Raw genomic sequence first — 23,270 nt, forward strand, 5'->3', positions numbered from 1 at the left:
TCCTGGAGTCGTTAAGCTGGAGTTCAGAGTTTCTGTCATTTATCCAACATGACCCAAATACTGACTGCTCAATGCAGAACGGTGAAGATTTTCTGCTGCTGAAATCCGACATGAGCCAATCAACTGATAATTAAAATTTCACCGATATTTTAAATTAAAAAACATCTGTTCTTTGTCAATTTAAATGGAGTTTGCTTGTGAGGACAGGTGCTTCTGTGTAGTTGTATTAAACTATTTCACCAGGAGTGTTTGAAGTAATTAATTTGAGGTGATTCTCTTACAGTCAATGAAATGCTAAAGCAGAACAAACATGTTTTTCACTGGTCTGTGGTCCATTTAAATACGGGTTTAAGATAGGCACATGAACAATATTACTCCCGTTGGATTATACATGACATAAAACTGGTTATTTCAGATTCAAGCATTGGACTCCTGATGTACCTAAACGTCACCCACTGGATTTGAGGATTGTTTCATTCTGCTGAGTTTTGAGGGTGAAAATATGTCACCCCTAATTCTTGCAACTTCTCTACTTCCTAATCCCACCCTCAACCCTGATGCTTCAATCATCTCTCCCCTTTCTGACCCTACATTTCCTTCCAATTCCCAGCTTTCTTTCTATTGTTAACCCCTTTCCTCACTTTTACAGAAATGACATGTTTTTCCAAGAATTAAAGTTAGTGTGCACCAGCTATCTAAATTGACCTACCCAATTAGTTCCATTCATTCTTGTTCCTTCACAACTTTGCAATTGTTCCCTTTTCAACAATACTGACTCCCTTTAGAAGTTACTAATGAATGTGGATATAATATATTTTCAGGTAATGCACTCCAGAACATAAGAATTCTTCAATAAATAAGTTTCTCCCCAAGAATTTTTTTTTGTCAATTACCTTAAATCTGTTTCCTTTGATAACCAACCCTTCTGTCACTGGAAGCTGTTTCTCTGTGTCTATTCTATAATATGTAAAAATGCCTCATAAGTTTGAATATCTCCATCACATTCACCCCTCAATCATAGTAAAGAGCTTTGGGATATTTTGAGGATGTAAAAAATGATATGTAAACGCAAGTTCTTTATTTAACCCTAGAGTTTTGAAAATGGAGGAGTTTTATCCTGAAACATATCGCATGGATGTGAAAAGTGAACGCCTAGCATTCTTTCAAATTATGGAAGGTATTTTATCTTGCCAATAATTCAGAAAATCATATTCCCTTCCCCATATCTACAATCCAGTAGGGTAAGCTTCAACTTTCATTTTTATTCTGTATTATTGGTTTGGGATCATTAAATGATTGGAGTTCTGATTTTCTGTTTTACTTCTTGCAAATGTCCCTCCCTGGAACAATCCAGTAGGGGACACAAACAGAAGTCAGCCATTCAACCACTTGAGCCTATTCAGCCATTCAATGTGATTGTGACTTTTCTCTTTGTTTGCTCATGGAATGTAGGTATCGCTGGCTGGGCCTACATTTACTGCCCATCCCAAACTATTCTTGAGAAGGTGTTGGTGAACTACCTTCCTAGAACAATGCGTCTAATGTAGTTATAGGTACAACCCATGAGTGATCTGGATTCAAACTTCAAACACCTGCCATGGTTCTGTATCATGTGATGTGCTTGGTCAGCATATCTGTAGATTTCAGATTTAAAACTGTTAATTTAATGAGCAGCTGCATTTTGTTGGCAAGTTGTGGAATCCTCCCATCTTTTGTGTGCAGAAATGTTTCAAAATTTTACTCCTGAATGGTCTGACTCTGAATTTAAGTTGGTTTCCCCTTGTAATAAACCCATCCACCAGGAGACATAGATCTCTGTGTCTCTTCTATCTAGCCAACCCATGTTATTTCTCAACAAAGCTTAAAACTTTGAGCCCTGTTAATGTTCTGATGAACATTAACATACAGTATATTCCACCTTTTTGAACATTTTCAACTTGAACTCTAGATCTTTGCCTATGATTCTCCTCCCCTCCCTCAAACCACACATTGTTTTCTTGCATTTGTCCAAACATATTGTTCATATGAGTTTTTACCATTTAGTAATCCCTGGAAGAGGTGATGACACTACTACAATCTGAAACTAAACTTATGCAATGAGTTAAGACCGGCCCTGGTTTTTCTATTTCCTGTGAAGTTTCTCTTTTCCTGCGTGATAATTTTCTCCCATGTTGCCACCAGCATGTCCTGTATTATACTATACCAGCAGACTATTTTATGGAGATTTTTGATCCATGTTTCATCACTTTTCTTTATCTGCCTCGTTTATGACCACATATCACATGGGTATTCTCTGTACCTCAAATGCTGCCTTGCATTCCAATATGTTGCATCCTAACTTGCTGTATTGTGACAAGCTGCATTCGGACCCAGCCCATTCCAAGTCACTCCATTCTAACCCAACCCACTCTGACCCACCTCATCCCAATTCACCCCATTCCAACTCACTTCATTCTGACTCACTCCGTTCAAACTCACTCCATTCCAACTCCTGAATTCCAATCCACTGTTTTACAACTCATAGTACTACAAACTCTTGCAATATAATCTGCACCTTCTCCTGCATTGGGATTTGCTGTGGAACTGCCTTACAATTGCTATTAATCCTCATAGCATTGGATCAACACAGAAGAATCTGTCTATTCAGCTTCTAGTCAGATTATGTAGAAAGAGGAGACAAAATAGAGACTGATGTATCCAGCTTTTACCAATTGTTGGGAATAATTTATCAGCTAATAACTATATTGCTAGAGCTAATCATCATGTTCATTGATTTGCATTATTTTGGTTTTCAGTCCTCATTTGTCAAAAATATTCATAATCCAGTCATGATATTTAAGTGTTTTCCTTTCCTGTGTTTCTCTCTGCACAGATGTACCAATTTGGATTTCAAAACCTGCTGGATCAAACTTGGGTAAAGGAATATTTCTCCTGAAATGCCAGGAAGACTTCCTGGACTTCCGTGCAAAACTGGAAAGCATAGAGAAGAATACTTCGAGTAAAATGTATTGTTATGGTTTACCCAGCAACAGAATAGTACAACGGTAATTAAGAGCTTTCTCAAAATAAAGTGGATTGTAATATATGCATCCAGATTGAATGGAAAACGAAGCATAAAAAGCAGTAATTACAGCAGCTGTTGGAATAGTGTCATTCTTCTGTTTCTGCGGATGTGCTCTTTCAGATTTGCGCCGTAGGAATATAGATATCAGCCCCAGCTTAGTGGGCAATGCTCTTGCCTTTGAGATCGGTAGATGTGGACAAGTTCAATTCCATAAATTTGAGCACAAAAATAGATGCTGACTCTACAGTGTAACACTGAAGAAATGCTGCACTGTTAGAAATGCCATCTGTTGCATGAAATGTTGAATCAAGGTCCCATCTGCCCTCTCAGCTGGACATAAAACATCATTTGAAGAAGAGCAGGGGAGTTTGGCCCAGTATACTTTGGCCAATATTTATCCCTGCACCAACATCACAAATGACAGCTGTCTTTCCTGCATTATCACATTGACTGCAAACTGAAAGTACAACAGTTTGGAACATCCTAAGATTATATATAAAGTACTGCATAAATCATAGAATCCCTACAGTGTGGAAGTAGGCCATTCAGCCCATTGGATCCACACTGACCCTCTAAACAGCAATCCTCCCAGACCCAGACCCCTGCCCCAGTAACCTTACATTTCTCATAGCTAACCCACCTAGCCTGCACATCCCTGGAAACTATAGCATGGCCAATCCATCTAACCTGCACATCTTTTGATGATAAGAGGAAACTGGAGCACCTGAAGGAAACCCATACAGACACAGGGAGAATGTGTAACACCACATAGACAGTCACCCGAGGTTTGAATTGAACCTGGGTCCCTGGTGCTGTGAGGCAGCAGTGCTAACCACTGAGCCACACTTATAAGTCTTCCTTTTTTTTATTTTACTGGACCAGACCTGGAATACTGATGAGGATACTAGATCTGAAAAGGTAGCTATTTGTTCTAATTTCTGTCACTAACTTGGAACCATAGAATCATATAATGTTGTAGTAAAGTAGATCAGCCCATCCTGCCGATTCAAGCTGTTTGACCAAGTTATCCAAGTAACCTCTGCTCTTTACCCATTGCCCAATAACTGTTCCCTTCAAGTAATTGTTTTGAAAATTGTTTCCACCAATCCTTTAGGCAGTACATTCCAAACCACGGCAACTTGTTACATTAAAAGAGTGGTTTTCTTATGTTGCGAGTGGTTCTTGCTATCACCTTAAATGCGTGTTCTCTGTTGACTCAACCCCATTCCACTGTAAACAGTTTCTCCAAATTTACCTAACCAAAGCCATTCCATAATTTTGAAGACCTCTACCAAATCTCCTCTTAATCTTTTCTGCTCGAAGGAACACAACTCAAGTATTTTCCCCAGTAAACTGAATACTATATCTCTTCTTTGGAACACACTTTGTCTTTTGCTGTGGGCACCCACATCATCAACTCCTCTTCCCCTTCTGTTAACAACATAAATATCAGGATTTTCCAGCATCCTACCACCTCCCCTCGCACCCCATTCCAAAGAAGAATGATTGGATTCAAAATGTTTTTCTCTCCACAGATGCTGCCACACCAGCACTTTTTGTATGTATTTCATATTTCCTGTATCCTCAGTATTCCACTTATATTTGAGATCCAAGCCATGTTTGTCATGGCGAGTTCAATAAACATTCATCATATACAATGGTCTGCCTGATGAAGGATTTATGCTCAAAACGTCAACTCTCCTGTTCCTCGGATGCTGCCTGACCTGCTGTGCTTTTCCAGCACCACGCATTTTGACTCTGAGCTCCAGCATCTGCAGTCCTCACTTTCTCCTGTATATGTTGGTACCCCAAGTATAAATGTAAAGAGGACATTTAAAATGTCACTGTTCAGCAAATAGTAGATACACTTCCCCTGAAGAATCAAAAGTAAATGGGTTTCATTGTACTGTATTTTGTGTTGAATCTTGAGACACATTTGTGGGTGTAAAGAGAACAGGAGAAAAGAAGTGATAAAAAAAATCTTTGAAGCTGCATTCCCATAAGGAATTGCACACTGAGTTATTGTGGGCTCTCTCAGAAGTATTTTTGCATCTAAAGTCATGGGAAATTGTACCTGTGATTTCCTATGGTTTGCTTCCAGTGTGAGATTCCAGTGTGAAACACGCAGAAAATTAGCCTGTGTATGGAGAGATGAGAAGACCAACATTGGACCAGCAGTGGAAGTGATATAACAATCTGAAGCTCCCAAAACTTTCTTCAAAGACATGCTAAAATGCCTGTGCTTTTACCTAAACAGGTACCTACACAAACCTCTGCTTCTGGAAGGTCGAAAGTTTGATGTCCGCTCCTACTTCCTGATTGCCAGCACCTCACCTCATATGATCTTCTTTCGCCATGGTTACGTCAAATTGGCATGCAACCAATATGATCCATATTCGGATGACCTGACAAGTCATCTGACAAACCAGGTAAGTTGTACATAGGGAAAATAACCATCATTCCTACTTCCCTTGTAATTGTCCAAAATTACGAATCAAATATATTAGAGTTTCATGAAAAAATGATGATGATAAGTTGTTTTATGTTTTTAGTTCTTTCTAAAGTCTCCTTATCCTACGTTACTAGTTGAGTACTCAGATCACTCATGGATGACTCTCAAGTTCCTTAACCTTCAACTCACTGTTCCCTGAAATTTATGGAAGTTATCAAGTTTTGGACTGTTTTACTGTTCTACATTGTTTTATCACTTTAAACAAAGATATAAAGTTGTAACGACTGCAGAATCAAGACCCCGTCTTTAATAAGCTCATGCTTTATAGAACATAGAACAGTACAGCACAGTACAGGCCCTTCAGCCCTCGATGTTATGCCGACTTTTATCCTACTCTAAGATCAAACTAACCTACATACCCTTCATTGTATTAACTTCCATGTGCCTATCCTTGAATCGCTTAAATGTCCCAAATATATCTACTACTACTTCTGGCAGTGCATTCCATGCACCCACCATTATCTGTGTGAAGAACCTTTCTCTGACATCTCCCCTAAACCTTCCTCAACCCACCTTAAAATTATGACCCATTGTGATAGCCATTTCTACTCTGGGAAAAAGTCTTTGAGATATTCACTCTATCTAAGCCTCTCATCGTTTTGTACATTTCTATTAAGTCAGGTCTCAACCTTCTTTGCTTCAATGAGAAAAGCTCTAGCTCCCTCAACCTTTCTCTATAAGACATGCCCTCCAGTCCAGGCAGCATCCTGGTAAATCTCCTCTGCACCTCTCTAAAGCTTCCACATCCTTCTTATAATGAGGCAACCAGAACTGAACCCAATATTCCAAGTGTGGTCTAACCAGGTCTCTAGTGAGCTACAGCATAACCTCACAGCTCTTAAATTCAATACCCCTGATAATGAAAGCCAACACACCATATACCTTCTTGACAAGCCTATCACTTGGGTGGCAACTTTGGGGGATCTACGGATACGGACCCCAAGATCCCTCTGGTCCTCCACACTGCCAAGAATCCTGCCTTTAACCCAGTATTCTGCATTCAAATTCGACATTACAAAATGAATCACTTCACACTTTTCCAGGTTGAACTCTGTCGACCACTTATCAGCCCAGTTCTACGTCCTGTCAATGTCCCGTTGCAACCTACAACAGCCCTCCACACTATTCACCACTCCATCAAACTCCGTGCCATTGGCAAAGTTACTAACCCACACTTCCACTTCCTCATCCAAGTCATTTATAAAAAACACAAAGAGCAGAGGTCCCAGAACAGATCCCTGTGGAACACCACTGGTCACTGAGCTCCAGGCTGAATACTTTCCATCTACTACCACCTTCTGACTTCAATGGGCCAGCCAATTCTGTATCCAGACAGCCAAATTTCCCTGTATGTCATCCCTCGTTACTTTCTGAATGAGCCTACGCTGGGGAACCTTGTCAAATGCCATGCTAAAATCCATGTTCACCACATCCATTGCTCTACCTTCATCAATGTGTTTTGTCACATCCTCAAAGAATTCAATAAGGCTTGTGAGGCATGATCTGTCACTCACAAAGTCATGCTGACTATCTCTAATCAAACTATAGTTTTCCAAGTAATCATAAATCCTGTCTCTCAGAATCCTCTGCAATAATTTGCCCACCACAGACGTTAGACTGACTGGTCTCTAATTCCCAGTATTATCCCTATTCCCTTTCTTGAACAAGAGAATAACATTTGCCACCCTCCAATTATCTGGCACTAGTCCAGTGGATAGTAAGGATGCATGGATCATTGAAAAAGGCATAGCAATCTCTTCCCTTGCTTCCTGTACCAACCTAGGATATATCCTGTCTGACCCATGGGGGTCTTATCTATCCTTACGTTTTTCAAAAGTTTCAGCACATCCTCCTTCTTAACAGCATATTCACCTGTTTCATACTGTCCCCACAAACATCAAGGTCCCTCTCAGTAGTGAATACTGAAGCAAAGTATTCATTAAGGACTTCCCCCACTTCCTTTGACTCCAGGCACAAGGTCCTTCCACTGTCCCTGATTGGGCCTACCCTCACTCTGGCCATCCTCTCGTTCCTCACATGTGTAGAATGCTTTGGGGTTTTTCTTAATCCTACCCACTAAAGCTTTTTCATGCATCCTTCTAGCTCACCTAAGTCCATTCTTCAGTTCCTTCCTGGCTACCTTGTAACCCTCCAAAGCTCTGTCTGATCCTTGCCTACTCAACCTTAAGTAAGCTTCCTTCTTCCTCTTGACTAGATGTTCCACATTCTGCAGTAGAGTGGTGCTGGAAAAGCACAGCAGTTCAGGCAGCATCCGAGGAGCAGGAAAATCGACGTTTCGGGCAAAAGCCCTCATCAGAAATACAAACGGAGTGCCTGAAGGGTGGAGAGATAAATGAGAGGAGGGTGGGAGTGAGGAGAAAGTAGCATAGAGTACAATAGGTGGATGAAGGTGATAGGTCAGAGAGGAGGGTGGAATGGAAAGGTGGAAAAGAAGATAGGCCGGTAGGACAGGTCATGGGGACAGTGCTGAGCTGGAAGTTTGGAACTGGGGTGAGGTGGGGGAAGAGGAAATGTGGAAACTGGTGAAATCCACATTAATGCCCCGGGGTTGAAGTGTTCCGAGGTGGAAGATGAGGCGTTCTTCCTCCAGGCGTCGGGTGGTGAGGGAACAGCGGTGAAGGAGGCCCAGGACCTCCATGTCCTCAGCTGAGTGGGAGGGGAGTTGAAATGTTGGGCCACAGGGTGATGTGGTTGATTGGTGCGGGTGTCCCAGAGATGTTCCCTAAAGCGCTCTGATAGGAGGTGTCCAGTCTCCCCAATGTAGAGGAGACCGCATCGAGAGCAACGGATACAATAAATGATTAGATTAGATTAGATTACTTACAGTGTGGAAACAGGCCCTTCGGCCCAATAAGTCCACACCGACCCGCCGAAGCGTAACCCACCCATACCCCTACATTTACCCCTTTACCTAACACTACGGGCAATTTAGCATGGCCAATTCACCTGACTTGCACATCTTTGGACTGTGGGAGGAAACCGGAGCACCCGGAGGAAACCCACGCAGACACGGGGAGAACGTGCAAACTCCACACAGTCAGTCGCCTGAGTCGGGAATTGAACCCGGGTCTCTGGCGCTGCGAGGCAGCAGTGCTAACCACTGTGCCACCGTGCCGCCCACATGTGCCACCGTGCCGCCCACTGTGCCACCGTGCCGCCCACTGTGCCACCGTGCTGCCCACCAAGGAGGTGATATTGGTGGATGTGCAGGTAAAACTTTGATGGATGTGAAAGGCTCATTTAGGGCCTTGGATGGAGGTGAGGGAGGAGGTATGGGTGCAGGTTTTGCGATTCCTGCAGTGGCAGGGAGGGTAGGTTGTGGGAGGCGTGGACCTGACCAGGTAGTCACGGAGGGAACGGTCTTTGCGGAAGGCGGAAAGGGGTGGGGAGGGAAATATATCCTTCGTGGTGGGGTCCGTTTGGTGATGGCGGAAATGTCGGCGGATGATTTGGTTAATGCGAAGGTTGGTAGGGTGGAAGGTGAGCACCAGGGGGTTTTGTCCTTGTTACGGTTGGAGGGGTGGGGTCTGAGGGCAGAGGTGCGGGATGTCTTGGAGGAGGTGGAGGGCATGGGTGGTGTGTCAAACGTATGTGTGGAGTTCCTGGACTAGGGGGGATAGGACAGTGTCGAGGTAGGTAGATGTTCCACATCCCTTGTCACTGAAGGTTCCTTCACCCTGCCATCCCGTCCTTGCCTCAGTGGGACAAACCTATCCAGCACTATCAGTAATTGCTTCTCAAACAATCACCACATTTCTGTTGTGCATTTTCCTGAGAACATCTGTTTCCAATTTAGGCACCTCAGTTCCTGCCTAATAGCATTGTAATTGCTCCTCCCCCAATTAAATACTTTCCCATATTTTCCTTTCCCTCTCCATGACTATAGTAAAGGTAAGGAAGATGTGATCACTATCACTGAAATTCTCTCCCATTGAGAGATCTGACACCTGGCCTGGTTTGTTGCCAAACACCAAATCCAATATGACCTCCCCTTCAGTGGGCCTTCCTACATACGGAGTCAGGAATCCTTCCTGGACACACCTGACAAACAATGTTCCTTCCAAACTATTTGAACTAAGGAGGGTCTAATCAATATTAGTGAAATTAAAGTCACCCATGACAACAACCCTGTTACTTCTGCACCTTTCCAAAATCTGCCTCCCAATCTGTTCCTCCTGTCTCTGTTGCTAGTTGGGAGGGGGGGGGAAGAGCTCTGCAGAAAGCTCCCAATAAAGTGACTGCTCCTTTTCTGTTTCTGACTTCCACCCATACTGATTCTGTAGACAAACCCTCCTGGATGACCTCCTTTTCTGTAGCTGTGATACTATCCCTGATTAGCAATACTACTCCCCCACCTCTTATCTCCCTCCCCGTTCCTTTTGAAACATCTAAACCCTGTAACATCCAACAACCATTCCTGCCCCTGTGATATCCAAGTCTCTGTAATGGCTGCAACAGCATAGCTCCAAGTACTGATCCATGCTCGGAGTTCATCATCCTTATTCCTGAGAATTCTTGCATTAAAATGGACACACTTCATCATACCGACTGCAACTTTGCCATATCAACTATCTGTCCCTCCTCACTGATTCTCTGCACACTGTATCTGACTGTTCACTATCTACTCCATCCTCAGATCCGTAGCTCCAGTTCCCACCCCCCGCCAAACTAGGTTAAACCCTACTGAATGCAATATGAATATTCAGACCAAATCACAAAGCATCTTTCCTGTATGACTATATCATTTCTTACCATTAAAGTTCACAATTCATGATAAGAATTCAGCTACTGTAATTCACAATTCCAGTATGTAATTATAATAAAGTGGTCTACCTAAAACTCGTATATCAATTCCAACTTTTGATCTCTACATTCCATACTAACACGAAATGATAACATATCAAGATACATAATGTGGACTACATTATATACAACAGCGAGCCAAGATAATCCACTGGAGTTTTCAATCTCTCCCAGTGATTCCATTATCATGGTCACAGGGTTTACTTAAGCTTTTCAATCACTTTATTACAATAAGTAGTGGTATTATTGTTAAACTACTAATTCAGAAACCCAGATAATGGAAATGCCATGATGGAATTTGAATTCACTAAAAATCTGGAAGTAAGTCTACGACCATGAAACCACTGTTGATTGTCAGAAAAACCGAAGTAGTTTATTAATGTCCTTTAGGGAAGTAAATTGCCTTCTTTGCCTAGTTTTGCCTACATGTGATTCCAGACACTCAACAATATGGTTGACCTTTCTTTGCCCTCTGGGAAATTAGGGATGGCAATAAATGCTGGCCTAGCTAATGATGCCCACATCTGTGAATGAACAAGAAACAACATGAGTAACTTCCCATTCCTTCAGCCCTTCAATTTAGCTGTCATCCTGTTTCAGAAAGCTCCCTGCTCAGTAGAACTGAAAGCTGGTTTCACTCATCATGTGCTGATGCCACAAACAAGATGGGTAATGTGAACTCACGCTGCCACATCAGGGAGAATGAATACCATTCCTTATTCCATTATTGCTTTCAGGGACTGACTTACTTTATTTTCACACAAATTATTATCTTTGGCTCTTGAAAGTAATTTAACATCAGACCTCATGTGAACTGAAAAACATCAAAATGTCTGTTTTCAACCAGCCATGAATAGTCTAATAGTCCAGCACTGAAATACTACACTTGTACATTTATAGTCAAATCCCATAATGGCTGCAACTATCCCTGTTTATGAATTTCTACAGCCTCTTTACATCTTTTGAAGTATCTGCATTCTTCCAATTCCAGCTGGGCATGCTTTAACCTAAGCCCTAAACTCTAAAATTCCCTTCAAAAATGTCTATTCCTCTTGATCTTCTTTTCTTCACTGGGCATTCCTTAAAATTGACTTGCTTAATGATCCGACCTTCCTGATGTGCAGTGCTTGCCTGGTCTCTTTAAAAAAAACAGCCTCTTTCCTCTTTTAAGATTTAAGAAATGCCCATATTTTTAATCTTCCACACCTCATGAGATCTTCCAAGGGAACCCAATTTATCTTAATTTGAACTGAAGAGTTGCTCTTATGTTCTGTAAACAGGAGTTGATAACAATTAATGGATCCTGGAGGGTGCCACTAAAAATGGACTATTTTTCAAAATGCTACTCATACAAAGAGTTGCAAAAAACAGATGTTTGAAACTTAGTTAGATTACCTTCAACCTATTTCCAAAGAGATTATGATAGCAGACTTTAAGACGACATATGGTTATAGATTTTGTGTGAGATATTAACTTTTGCACTCCCCGTTTCCAATGACTGTCCTAGATTGGAGGACACTAAATAAAAATATATGAAAAGAAAAATTCAGATTATCACATGGATTTTGTTGTCAATGAAAATAGAATTTGTGATTTTCGACTGCTTGTTATTCATACATTGAGTGCTGAACCTCAGCCATCACAGTTATGGAGAAAGTTTGTGCGAAGATTTGTAGCTCGGGTGCTCGTTGCTGTGGTTCTGTTTGCCGAGCTGGAAGTTTTTGTTGCAAACGTTTCGTCTCCTGGCTAGGCGACATCATCAGTGCTTGGGAGCCTCCTGCGAAGCGCTTCTTTGATGTTTCCTCCGGTGTTTATAGTGGTTTGTCCCTGCCACTTCTGGACAACCAGTGTTAAGTGTATACGTCCTGCCCTGACTTGCCTTTCCAAAATGCAGCATCTGACATTTATATAAATTAAACTCCAGCTGCCACTCCTTAGCCCATTGGCCCATCAGATCAAGGTCCTGTAGTACTCTGAGGTAACCTTCTTCATTATCCACTACTTCACCAGTTTTAGTGTCATCTGCAAACTTACTAACCATGTCAGCTATATTCACATTTCTCATGTACATATCCAGTTCTGTTTTGAATGTTGACATTGAATCTACTCCCACTGTTTTATTTGATAAAAGTCTGATGATACTGCTAAGGACATTTTAGTGTGATAATGATTCCATAATAACTGAACATCAATGATACATTTTTGCTCCATCTTGGTTCTCAACGATTTGCAAATTCAGACAACACATTATAAACTCTGTAAATGTAATGGAAATAAACATCAGGATGCTGACTGCAATCCCTTGTTTATCACGCCCGGTCAAAGTTTATTTCATGGAAAGAAGTCACAGGAGTTTATTTCTTGTTTGTTCATGTGCAGGCAGCACACAGGGATTTTATCTGCCCGGGCGGTACCCAGCTGAATTTGATGGGAGTGTTCAATTTCAATATGTAAATAAACAGTAAACTCTGGGGGGGAGGGTTTCTAAAAAGACCCACCTTGGCAGCAATCAATAATCTTTTCCAAAAGCATGCATTTCACACATTTCCTTGTATTTTATATTATATCAGTGAACATCTCCAACTTTTCATGATTTATGGAACAGTTAAAGCCAAGCCTGCGTCTGTAAAATGTTCCTTGGAGGCACCTTGTCCTCTGAGCCAAGGCGCAGGTTCCAGTCCCACCTACCTCAGAGGTATGTGATAATATGCCTAACCAGGTTGATAAAAAATATCTGTAAATATTCCTGCATTACAGCTGTCAGATTGTGAATCTCTTCAGACATAGCATTCAGGCGTGTTTGGGCAGAGTTGAGGAAACATTACTTTGACTCTTACTTCAAGTGTACATCATCCTTGTAGTCACTGATAGTTGCATCTGATTTTTAAATGGTTCATAATTGTTTAAATCCCCAACATTGATGTCTCTCACCTTGGAAGGGTAGGAGTTGGAAGTTGCAAATTTGCAAATCGTTGAGAACCAAGATGGAGCAAAAATGTATCATTGACGTTCAGTTGTAATGGAATCATTATCACACTAAAATGTCCTCGGGTGTATCATCAGACTTTTATCAAATAAAACAGTTTGACACCAAAACATTTAAGACAATGTTACCATAAAACCTAGTCAAAAAGTACATTTTTAAGGAGCATCTTAAAGGAGGAATGTGAGTTAGAGAGATGTCGAGGTTTGAATTCCAGATTGATGCCTGGAAAGCCAAAGGTGTGTCAGTCAGTGGTGCAATGTAGAAGATGCACAAGAGTCCTATGTTGGGATCTGACAGGTAAGAGACTTCAAGGGGAGTTGCAAATACCAGGATCCAGGACATTGTTGGGCTATGGTCCGCTGTTTATGAATGGAGGGTTGGAAGACACATGGAGGTGGACTTTAAAGGGCCAACTGCTGGCCCATGCTGCCTTCACCACAATTCCCCCAGAGGAAAGGTTAGTTCAGCATTCACCACTACTAAAAAGCTTGCCCCACAGTGTTGTCATACTGAAAGTGGCCTGAACAAGCTGAGGGTGATCCTGTGCCTCTTGGTGAACAGGAACCTCTGTCCTACAAAGCTGGTGACCAATTAGAATGATGAAGAACTTCAGTATTGGGTATTTCTGGAACTGCAAAGAACCCACGAAGATTGTCAATGGCATTTGGATTCAGGTCTTTTCCGGCATTTAGGATGGAAATGGATTGGACACAGGGGAAAGTTTGGAAGGGAACAAAAACAGAAATTGCTGGACAAACTCAGCAGGTCTGGCAGCATCTATGGAGAGAAAACAAAGATGGGGGTGGGGGTGCCTTACATACACTTATGACAGCCCCAAACCATGTGTCCCCTTCCTTCTTCCTGTCTTCTCAATGAAGTTGTAAAACAAGAGATCCTAACTTGGAGCCATCTACCACTGCCCAACATTTTGTGACGGTGGAGATGAATAGAGCACTTCAGGTATGCAAGAGTGGGTCTCTTAAGGCTTTCAACAAACCTAAGGGTGGGTGGGTTAGTGAAGTTTTACCCAACTCCATATCATGGGAAATGTGTCAGTGGGGAGGATGGCAGTGAGCTAGTAACTCCTCATATTTTATGTGCCTCACATCCCACACACTGAACCTATCCAATGGGGGGAATGTACAATCCAGACCATGGAAAGAAATAGCAATGCTTACAAGCTTCCAACCCAGACTACTGAAAAGCGGGTTACATTTAATCTCTCACCGGGGACCCAGAGATGTACAGCACGGAAACAGACCCTTTGGTCCAACTCGTCCATGCTGACCTACCTAATCCCAACCTAATCTAGTCCCACTTGCCAGCATTTGGCCCATATCGCTCTAAACCCTTCCTATTCCTATACCCATACAAAGGCCTTTTAAATGTTGCAATCGTAACAGTTACCACCACTTCCTCTAGCAGCTCATTCCATAAACACACCATCTTCTGTGTGAAAACATTGCCCCTTTAGGTCCCTTTTATATCTTCCCCTCTCACCCTGAACCTATGCCCTCTATTCTAGACTCCCCCCACCCCAAGGAAATGTCACACAGCACAGAAACAGACCGTTTGGTCCAACCAGTCCATGCCGAACATAATCCCAAACTAAAATAGTCCCACCTGCCTGCTCCTGGTCCATATCCCTCCAAACCTTTCCTATTCATGTATTTATCCAAATGTCTTTTAAATGTTGTAATTGTACCTGCATCCAATATTTTCTCTGGAAGTTCATTCCACACACAAACCACCCTCTGTGTAAAACATTTGCCCCTCATGTCTTTTTAAATCTTTCTCCTCTCATCTTAAAAATATGCCCCCTTGTCTTGAAATCCCCCATCCTAGGGAAAAGATACCTACCATTAACACTATCTATACCACTCATTATTTTATAAACTTCTGCAAGGCCTCCTTTCAACCTCCTATGCCCCAGTGAAAAGGTCCCAGCCCTATGCAGCCTTTCTTTATAACTCAAACCTTCCACAACCAGCAATATCTGGTAAATCTCTCTGAACCCTCATCAGCTTAATAATATTCTTCTTATAGCTGGGCAAACAGAACTGAAAACAATATTCCAGAAGAAGCCTCACCAATGTCCTGCATAACCTCAACATGACTTTCCAACTCATTTGTTAAGACTGTGTATAGAGGCTGTAGGATTCTCAAATTTAAAATCTCAAGCACCAAGATATAAAGCCTCAGAAGATGAGCTTGTTACTCCTTCAGCCTGTGATAAAGTTAATAATGCTGGTTAGCACATTACTTCCAACCATCCCACCTCTACGTTCTTGTGACTGGTCACCTGACATGTGCATCCTTACAACACACCTCCTTCCCCAGGCAATTGGAAAGCAAATAAACTCTTCATTGGCCAAAGATTTTGGACTGACAGTCAAAAAGCCTTTTTTGCCCATATTCAATATTTTTATAGCTAATTATCAAACTGTTCAAATAAATTGGTTTTACTAAAGAGGCTAGGATAAATTTTAATATCCACTGTGGCCCCACCAGGACAAGGAGAACTCAGTGTGAGGATTAATTTTGTTAAAAATAGGAAATCTGGTCTCCATCTTGATTTTTTGACTTCCTATGTTCTCATCTATGATCTCTTTCCCGCTGATCTCTTCTTGCGATTTGTTCTCGCTCTGTGATCTCTTTGTACTGCTGCAATTTCTCCCTCCCAGTATGGTTTTCTACACCTGATTTCCACCATGCACTGCAGACCCTTGATCTTTCCCTCTGCCCATCATTTACTTCTTGCAAGCACTTCCTTCAAAGTTCCCTCCCTCCATTCCCTCAAAGCCTCCTCTTTAATCTCGTATGCCTCCCTGTCCTGCAATAGCCACCAGACACTCCAAGCCCCCTGTACCACTCACTGATGCTAAATGTTCTTGATTATAAAATAACATCATAATAACGAGCAACGTCTACAGGAAGTGTTCAAGTATGGGGTTTCACCAAGTGCAGCAAGTTCCGTGCAGTACAGCATCCACAGGCATACAATGTATTAGTTGACCTTTTTCTGAATTATTCATTTGGCATTAAATCATCCTTTCACGTGATCTCAGAAGCATCACTTCATCAGGTGCCCTCATCAATTGGAATCTTATTCCACTGGTTTCTCCTTTTTTCATCTTACAGTTTGTACAGAAAAAGAACCCACTTTACAGTGAAATGAAGGAGGATACAGTCTGGTCCATGGAGCACTTGAATGACTATATTAATAAGCATTATATGGAAGAAATGGATCTACCAAAGGACTGGGTCTTCACTGTTTTTGAGGTAAGTTTAATTTCTAACTTTCACCTGGGTTCTAGTTAATGGAACGCGATGATCTTGGGATTAGAGGAGTGAGGTACAGTTCCCTTAGTAGGTTTGTGCTTTCACTCGGATTGGTCTTTCCTGTTATACTATTTCTGATCAATTTAAACTGATGCAAAGCTGAGAACTTTTCACTCAGTCCTCAAATGGGCCTCAAATGAGACCAGCTGAGGAATCACAGTCATTTAGTTGAGGAGACCCAATGGCAGTGGTCAGCCTGACCTATTGGTCCTCATTTGGGCTATATCATGGGCTCGCAATGAAAAATGACCCTTAATGAGTCATGAAATAAAAACAGCAAATGCTGGAGAAACTTAGCAGGTCTGGCAGCATCTATGGGGAAAGAAACAGATTTAACCTTTCAAGTCCAGGGAGTCTTCATCAGAGTCTGATCTGAAGATTCAATGGACTCAAAACATTAACTCTGCTTTCTTCTCATAAAATGCTGCCAGACCTGCTGAGTTTCTCCAGCATCCACAGTTCTTTGCTTAGTCTCAATGAATACTGCATTGAGCAAAGTTAGCATGTTAGTCAGGATAGGATCCCGATCCTCATTCCTTCCAAAACTGGCACTTTACATGTCAAATTGAAGAGCAGCAAAGTAGAGGGACATCCTCCCAGGAATACTGGGGTGGTGCATTGCCATCTTTTTAGGGAGACCAAGTTGCTGTGGAAACATAACATTTACATATGTGTTGTGGTCTGAAGCTATGAAAAGTGATGGTAGAGTAGTTAGTTTCCATCACTTAGCTGACTAAGAATCCTTCTGTCACTCTTATACCCTGCTATTGCTGATTGTTGGAAGGATTTGCATGTTGATAACCATAGCTGCGGTATGAATGTACTTTCCTTAGCTATCAAGTCCTGGAGTATTTGCATGTTTCATGGGCAGCACAGTGGCTCAGAGGTCAGCACTGCTGCCTCAAAATACTAGGTTTCTGGGTTCAATTCCACCCTTGGGTGACTATCTGTGCACATTCTCCCTGTGGCTGTGTGGGTTTCCTCCAGGTGCTCTGGTTTCCTCCCACAGTCTAAAGATTGGCAGTTAGGTGGATTGGCCATGCTAAGTTGCCCATAGTATCCAGTATGTTGGATTAGGCTAGTTGGATTATCCATGGGAAGTGCAGAGTTACAGAGATAGGGTGGATCGGGGAGTGAAGATCTTTGGAGGGGCAATGTGGACTCACAGAGTTGAACGGCCAGTTTCCAGTCTGTCGGGATTCAATTCTATGGTTCTATGTTGATAAACATGGCTGCTTTACGGATGTACCTTCATTAGCCATCAACTCCTGGAGAGGGATTTGAACCATGGAGTATCTGGCTCCAAGATAGAGATTCTTTCCATTGCATCACATGACCTCCCTCTATAGTGCTATTGGTGTAAATCATCAGGTCTTCCATAATCCTGTGAACTTTGCTGGGAGCTGTGGAAGGACCCCTGTTCAGAGCTTTGCCCCAAAGCTTGAGTCTTCCTCAATTGGACTTTATCAGTCAGCTAACAAATTAGATCCACTTCACTGGGAGATTTGCTTGTAACAGCATTTTTTCCTTCCAAGCAATAAACTTGATAATGCAACTGGGCAGAGTTTTGTTTCCAGGTTCCATGGCAAGGCTTACAGTTATATAAGTATGCAGCTATCATTCCAAAAATAAGTAGACATGTGAAAACTGAGAAAGATGATCCATGTAGTTTGATGAGAAAAGATTAGCGCTTTACCTCTGAAAGTCAGGATTCAGATTCAGCTGAGGGAGACGACATTAATGTAGATCTGTTCACCAAAGTCTGAGAAGAAAATCATAAAACAGTTTCAGTCAGTGTTAGTCCCATTGAAATGGACAAACAGGATGCAGTCACTTTTATAAAAGCTGATCTGGACTAAGTAAACTCCAATAAATATCAGAGGAGAAAGTGAGGTCTGCAGATGCTGGAGATCAGAGCTGGAAATGTGTTGCTGGAAAAGCGCAGCAGGTCAGACAGCATCCAGGGAACAGGAGAATCGACGTTTCGGGCATAAGCCCTTCTTCAGGAATGGGGAAAGTTTGTCCAGCAGGCTAAGATAAAAGGTAGGGAGGAGGGACTTGGGGGAGGGGCGTCGGAAATGTGATAGGTGGAAAGAGGTCAAGGTGAGGGTGATAGGTCAGACTGGGGTGGGGGCGGAGAGGTCGGGAAGAAGATCTCAGGTTAGGAAGGCGGTGCTGAATTTGATGGATTTGACTGAGACAGGGTGGGGGGAGGGGAAATGAGGAAACTGGTGAAATCCGAGTTCATCCCTTGTGGTTGGAGGGTTCCTAGGTGGAAGATGAGGCGTTCTTCCTCCAACCGTCATTTTGTTGTGGTCTGACGATGGAGGAGTCCAAAGACCTGCATATCCTTGGTGGAGTGGGAGGGGGAATTGAAATGTTGAGCTACAGGGTGGTTGGGTTGGTTAGCCTCCTCTATATTGGGGACCCGATGTGGCCTCCTCTATATTGGGGAGACAGGCCGCCTACTTGCGGAGCGTTTCAGAGAACACCTCTGGGACACCCGGACCAACCAACCCAACCACCCTGTAGCTCAACATTTCAATTCCCCCTCCCACTCCACCAAGGATATGCAGGTCTTTGGACTCCTCCATCGTCAGACCACAACAAAACGACGGTTGGAGGAAGAACGCCTCATCTTCCGGCTAGGAACCCTCCAACCACAAGGGATGAACTCGGATTTCACCAGTTTCCTCATTTCCCCTCCCCCCACCCTGTCTCAGTCAAATCCATCAAATTCAGCACCGCCTTCCTAACCTGAGATCTTCTTCCCGACCTCTCCGCCCCCACCCCAGTCTGACCTATCACCCTCACCTTGACCTCTTTCCACCTATCACATTTCTGACGCCCTTCCCCCAAGTCCCTCCTCCCTACCTTTTATCTTAGCCTGCTGGACAAACTTTCCCCATTCCTGAAGAAGGGCTTATGCCCGAAACGTCGATTCTCCTGTTCCCTGGATGCTGTCTGACCTGCTGCGCTTTTCCAGCAACACATTTCCAGCTCCAATAAATATCAGTGTGATAATGACTGGATAATCCACTTTGCAACATTGACTGAAGAATAAATATTGACGAGGGCACGAGGGATAACACCCCTAGTTTTATTAATAATCACAGAATGGCTCCAGTAGAAGGGAGGTCATCTGGCCCATCATACTCATGCTTGCTCTTCGCAAAAACCATTACCTCTTCCCACCTTCACTCTGTAACCTTGTAACTTTTTTCTAAACTTCTGATAACTATCTCTTTTGAAAGCCTCGATTGAATCTGCTGCCATCATACATGGTTGAATGCTTAAATCACCATTGCTTCCTTTACTAGTTATCTTAATTCTGGAGCTGGATACTTCTACCAATGGGTGCAGTTCCTCCCTCACTGTTCTGTCCAATGCCCTTGTGTCTCCTCTGCGATCATGCTTTTGGACCTCTTTTTCCATGCACTTGAGAGACAGTTGGAGCTTTGGTTCCGTTAAACGCAGTACCTCTCAGTGTACAGGTCTCCCTTTGTGTACTGAAGGTTATGAATTAGCTGCTTAAGCCTCTGGAGTGGGTTTTAAATGATCACCTTGTGATTTAAAGATTAATTGGGAATCCCGGAAGGGAATGAAGTGCGTGTGTAAGTAAGTGTGTGAAAAAGAAATAAATTGAAATGCATTTTATACTGTCACTCGGTTGAGAAAATTAATCCACACAATTAAAAGCATCATAACCTCCTTGCAGAAGAGAATGCAGAAAATCATGATTCAATGTTTCTTCGCCGTCAAGGGAAAACTAGAATGTAAACTGGGCTACTTCAACCTCCTGGGCTGCGATTTTATAGTCGATCAAAACTTCAAGGTAATTGTAATTTTTGTCCTGTTCTGCTATACAGTTGTGGCCATTATAGGAGTAAATGGGTTGCTGGCGATCCATCAGTTTAAAAGCTGGATGTGTGGTAACAGGTCCATGTAGACATTTACTTGATGCTTTTTGTGATCCATGGGATTTAAAGGAAAACTTTACATGTTGAACTATTTCTCCCATGGACAAAGAATGTTGAGATGATCCAATGGCAAATTACAAAGAGAGGAGAGATGTTGGCCTGGTGGGTTAACAATCCTGAGGTGGAAATGTGTTGCTGGAGAAGCGCAGCAGGTCAGGCAGCATCTAGGGAACAGGAGAATCGACGTTTCGGGCATTAGCCCTTCTTCAGGAAGGGCTAATGCCCGAAACGTCGATTCTCCTGTTCCCTAGATGCTGCCTGACCTGCCGCGCTTCTCCAGCAACACATTTCCATCTCTGATCTCCAGCATCTGCAGACCTCATTTTCTCTTCTAACAATCCTGAGGCCCAAGCTAATGCTCTGGAGTCAAGAGTTTAAATCCTACTATGGTAGCTAATGGAATTTAAATCCCATCAATAAATCTGCAGACAGTCTCAGTGATGGCAACCATGAAACTATCATAAGTTTTTATATCAAACAATCTGTAAATGTCCTTCAGGAAAAAATAAACTGCTATCCATAAGACCATAAAATAAAGGAGCAGAATTATGCCACCAAGTCTGTTCCATCATTTGATCATGGCTGATTTGTTTCTCAACACTATTCCCCTCCTTCTCCCCCGTACCCTTTCACTCCCTTACTAATCAAGAACCCTATCTATCTCGGTCTTAATTACACTCAATGACTTGGCCTCCACAGCTATATACAGCAATGAGTTGCACAGATTCACCACCCTCTGACTGATGAAACCCCTCCTCATCTCGGTTCAAGAGAGTTATCCCTTCATTCTGAAGCCATGTCCTTGGGTCTCTCTTACTAATGGAAACATCTTCTCCATGTCCACTCCATCCAGGCCTTTCAGTATTCTGTATGTTTCAATAAGGTTCCCCTCTCATTCTTCTATACTCTATCGGGTACAGACTCAGAATCCTCAACTGCTCCCCTTATGACAAGCCCTTCATCTCGAATCATTCTTATAAATCTTTCCCGAACTCCCTCCAATGGCACTAAATCCTTCCTTCCATACAGGAACCAAAATTGTTCATAATTTTCAAAATTAGGTCTGACGAGTGCCTTATGGAACCTCAGCAGTACATCCTTGCCCATGGTTTTGTTGGGCTAATGCTCGGAGATGACGACAAAAGATTGAATCTTCAAAGCAAAATAATTTCTTCCACTTTTTTAGCCTTGCTATATTTGTAACACTTTGGATATCCCACAAGGCTGGTGTTCAAAACATTCAGCAACACTTTTAAGACATAATCTAGTCTAGGACTTCAGTGCAGGACTATAGGTGTTTTGCACTGTGAAATGTACTATCTTTTGGATGAGCTAAATCAAGGGTTCTCTCAGGGGCCTAAGTATCTCATATCAGTCTTCAAAGAAGTACTGAGGTAGCATCTTCATACATACGCCTGGGAGTATTAAGTCTGTAATATTTGAATCTGAAGCTGACAGGTACAGATGGAGTATCACCAAAAAGATGGGCTAAGACAGAGGTAGAGGTGAGCCATATAATTGAGGGGCAATTTCACTTCAGGGCAAGAGGCAACACAAGGTTTTGAACCTCAGGTTTGGACTTTATCAATAGCAGGAGATGGATTTGCTGGCAAGCAGACAGGCTGGTGCAGTTGTAGATCAGGATGTTACCAACATACATGGGAAAGCCAATCCCACATCTGCAGGCAATGTCACCAAGGGAAGGTCAAGAATAAATCCCTAAGAACGTTGAAGGGAATTGAAGAGAAACTACTGCTGTTGTTATGGAGTCTAGTTACTATCAGGAAGGTACTACTATCAGGACCAACTTGGTAATTTGGAAAACAAAGGAAAGGAGTTAGAGGAAGATGAAGCTATCAGAAGCATGTGAAGTGATCAGTACCATGGCCACAATCACAGAGGGTGGCATTTTGTAACTTTACTTAGGTGCTTTGCAATGCTGTAGATAATGGAAATCTGATTGGACAGATTCACACATGGATTTGGGAGAGAGCGACAAAATCATAAACTTGGAGAGAAAAGGGTAATTGGAGAGGGCGTGGTTGTTTGTGAGAATTTGAACTTTAAGGAGAGAACATTGTTGGTATTTTCATAACAGAGCAGACAGTGTTTCAGGGGAGTAAACCATTTACAACGCCAGATAGCATGGAAGCCAGGAAAGGAGTTGGCTGGTCAGCAGTATAATGGGTTTAGAGTTCAAGGAATACACGGTGGTTCACATGGATAATAGAGGCTCAGGGAAGCCTTGACGAAAAATAGGAGCAGAGTGAGAGAAAAATGCATATTTAGGGCTAATATGAGAAGAGTGATGAGTATCTGAGAAGGAGAACAATGGCTTTATGGGCAAGATAATGGGGGAAGTGGGATACAGCAGGGGCAGCTGAAAGGAGATTTTGTTCTTATTAATAAAGCCTATGACCTTGTCAAGCTTGTTTGAGGTGACAAATAGGAAAGAAAGATAGGTTAATGAAGATAATCGGTGATAGAGTCAAGAAGCTAGGGGTTATCCTTGCTTTCAGCAACATTAGAAACCTGATATTGGAGCATGGGAAGTAGCAGTTT

General features: G+C 42.5%; 1 protein-coding gene across 1 annotated transcript in view; it reads left to right on the plus strand.

Annotated features, from left to right (window-relative positions):
- LOC122540400 (protein polyglycylase TTLL10-like) overlaps positions 1–23,270 on the plus strand; it is a 57,385-nt gene that overhangs the window by 29,508 nt on the left and 4,607 nt on the right. Inside the window, exons 6-10 of the mRNA XM_087980333.1 lie at positions 1,092–1,177; positions 2,873–3,044; positions 5,322–5,493; positions 16,528–16,668; positions 20,447–20,563. Coding sequence (XP_087836459.1) covers positions 1,092–1,177; positions 2,873–3,044; positions 5,322–5,493; positions 16,528–16,668; positions 20,447–20,563 — 688 coding nt within the window. The remainder of the gene's footprint in view (positions 1–1,091; positions 1,178–2,872; positions 3,045–5,321; positions 5,494–16,527; positions 16,669–20,446; positions 20,564–23,270) is intronic.

Source organism: Chiloscyllium plagiosum, unplaced genomic scaffold (genome assembly GCF_037043375.1).
Source record: "Chiloscyllium plagiosum isolate Xiang-an unplaced genomic scaffold, Cpla_swu_hap1 HiC_scaffold_37, whole genome shotgun sequence".
Classification (NCBI taxonomy): Eukaryota; Metazoa; Chordata; class Chondrichthyes; order Orectolobiformes; family Hemiscylliidae; genus Chiloscyllium; species Chiloscyllium plagiosum.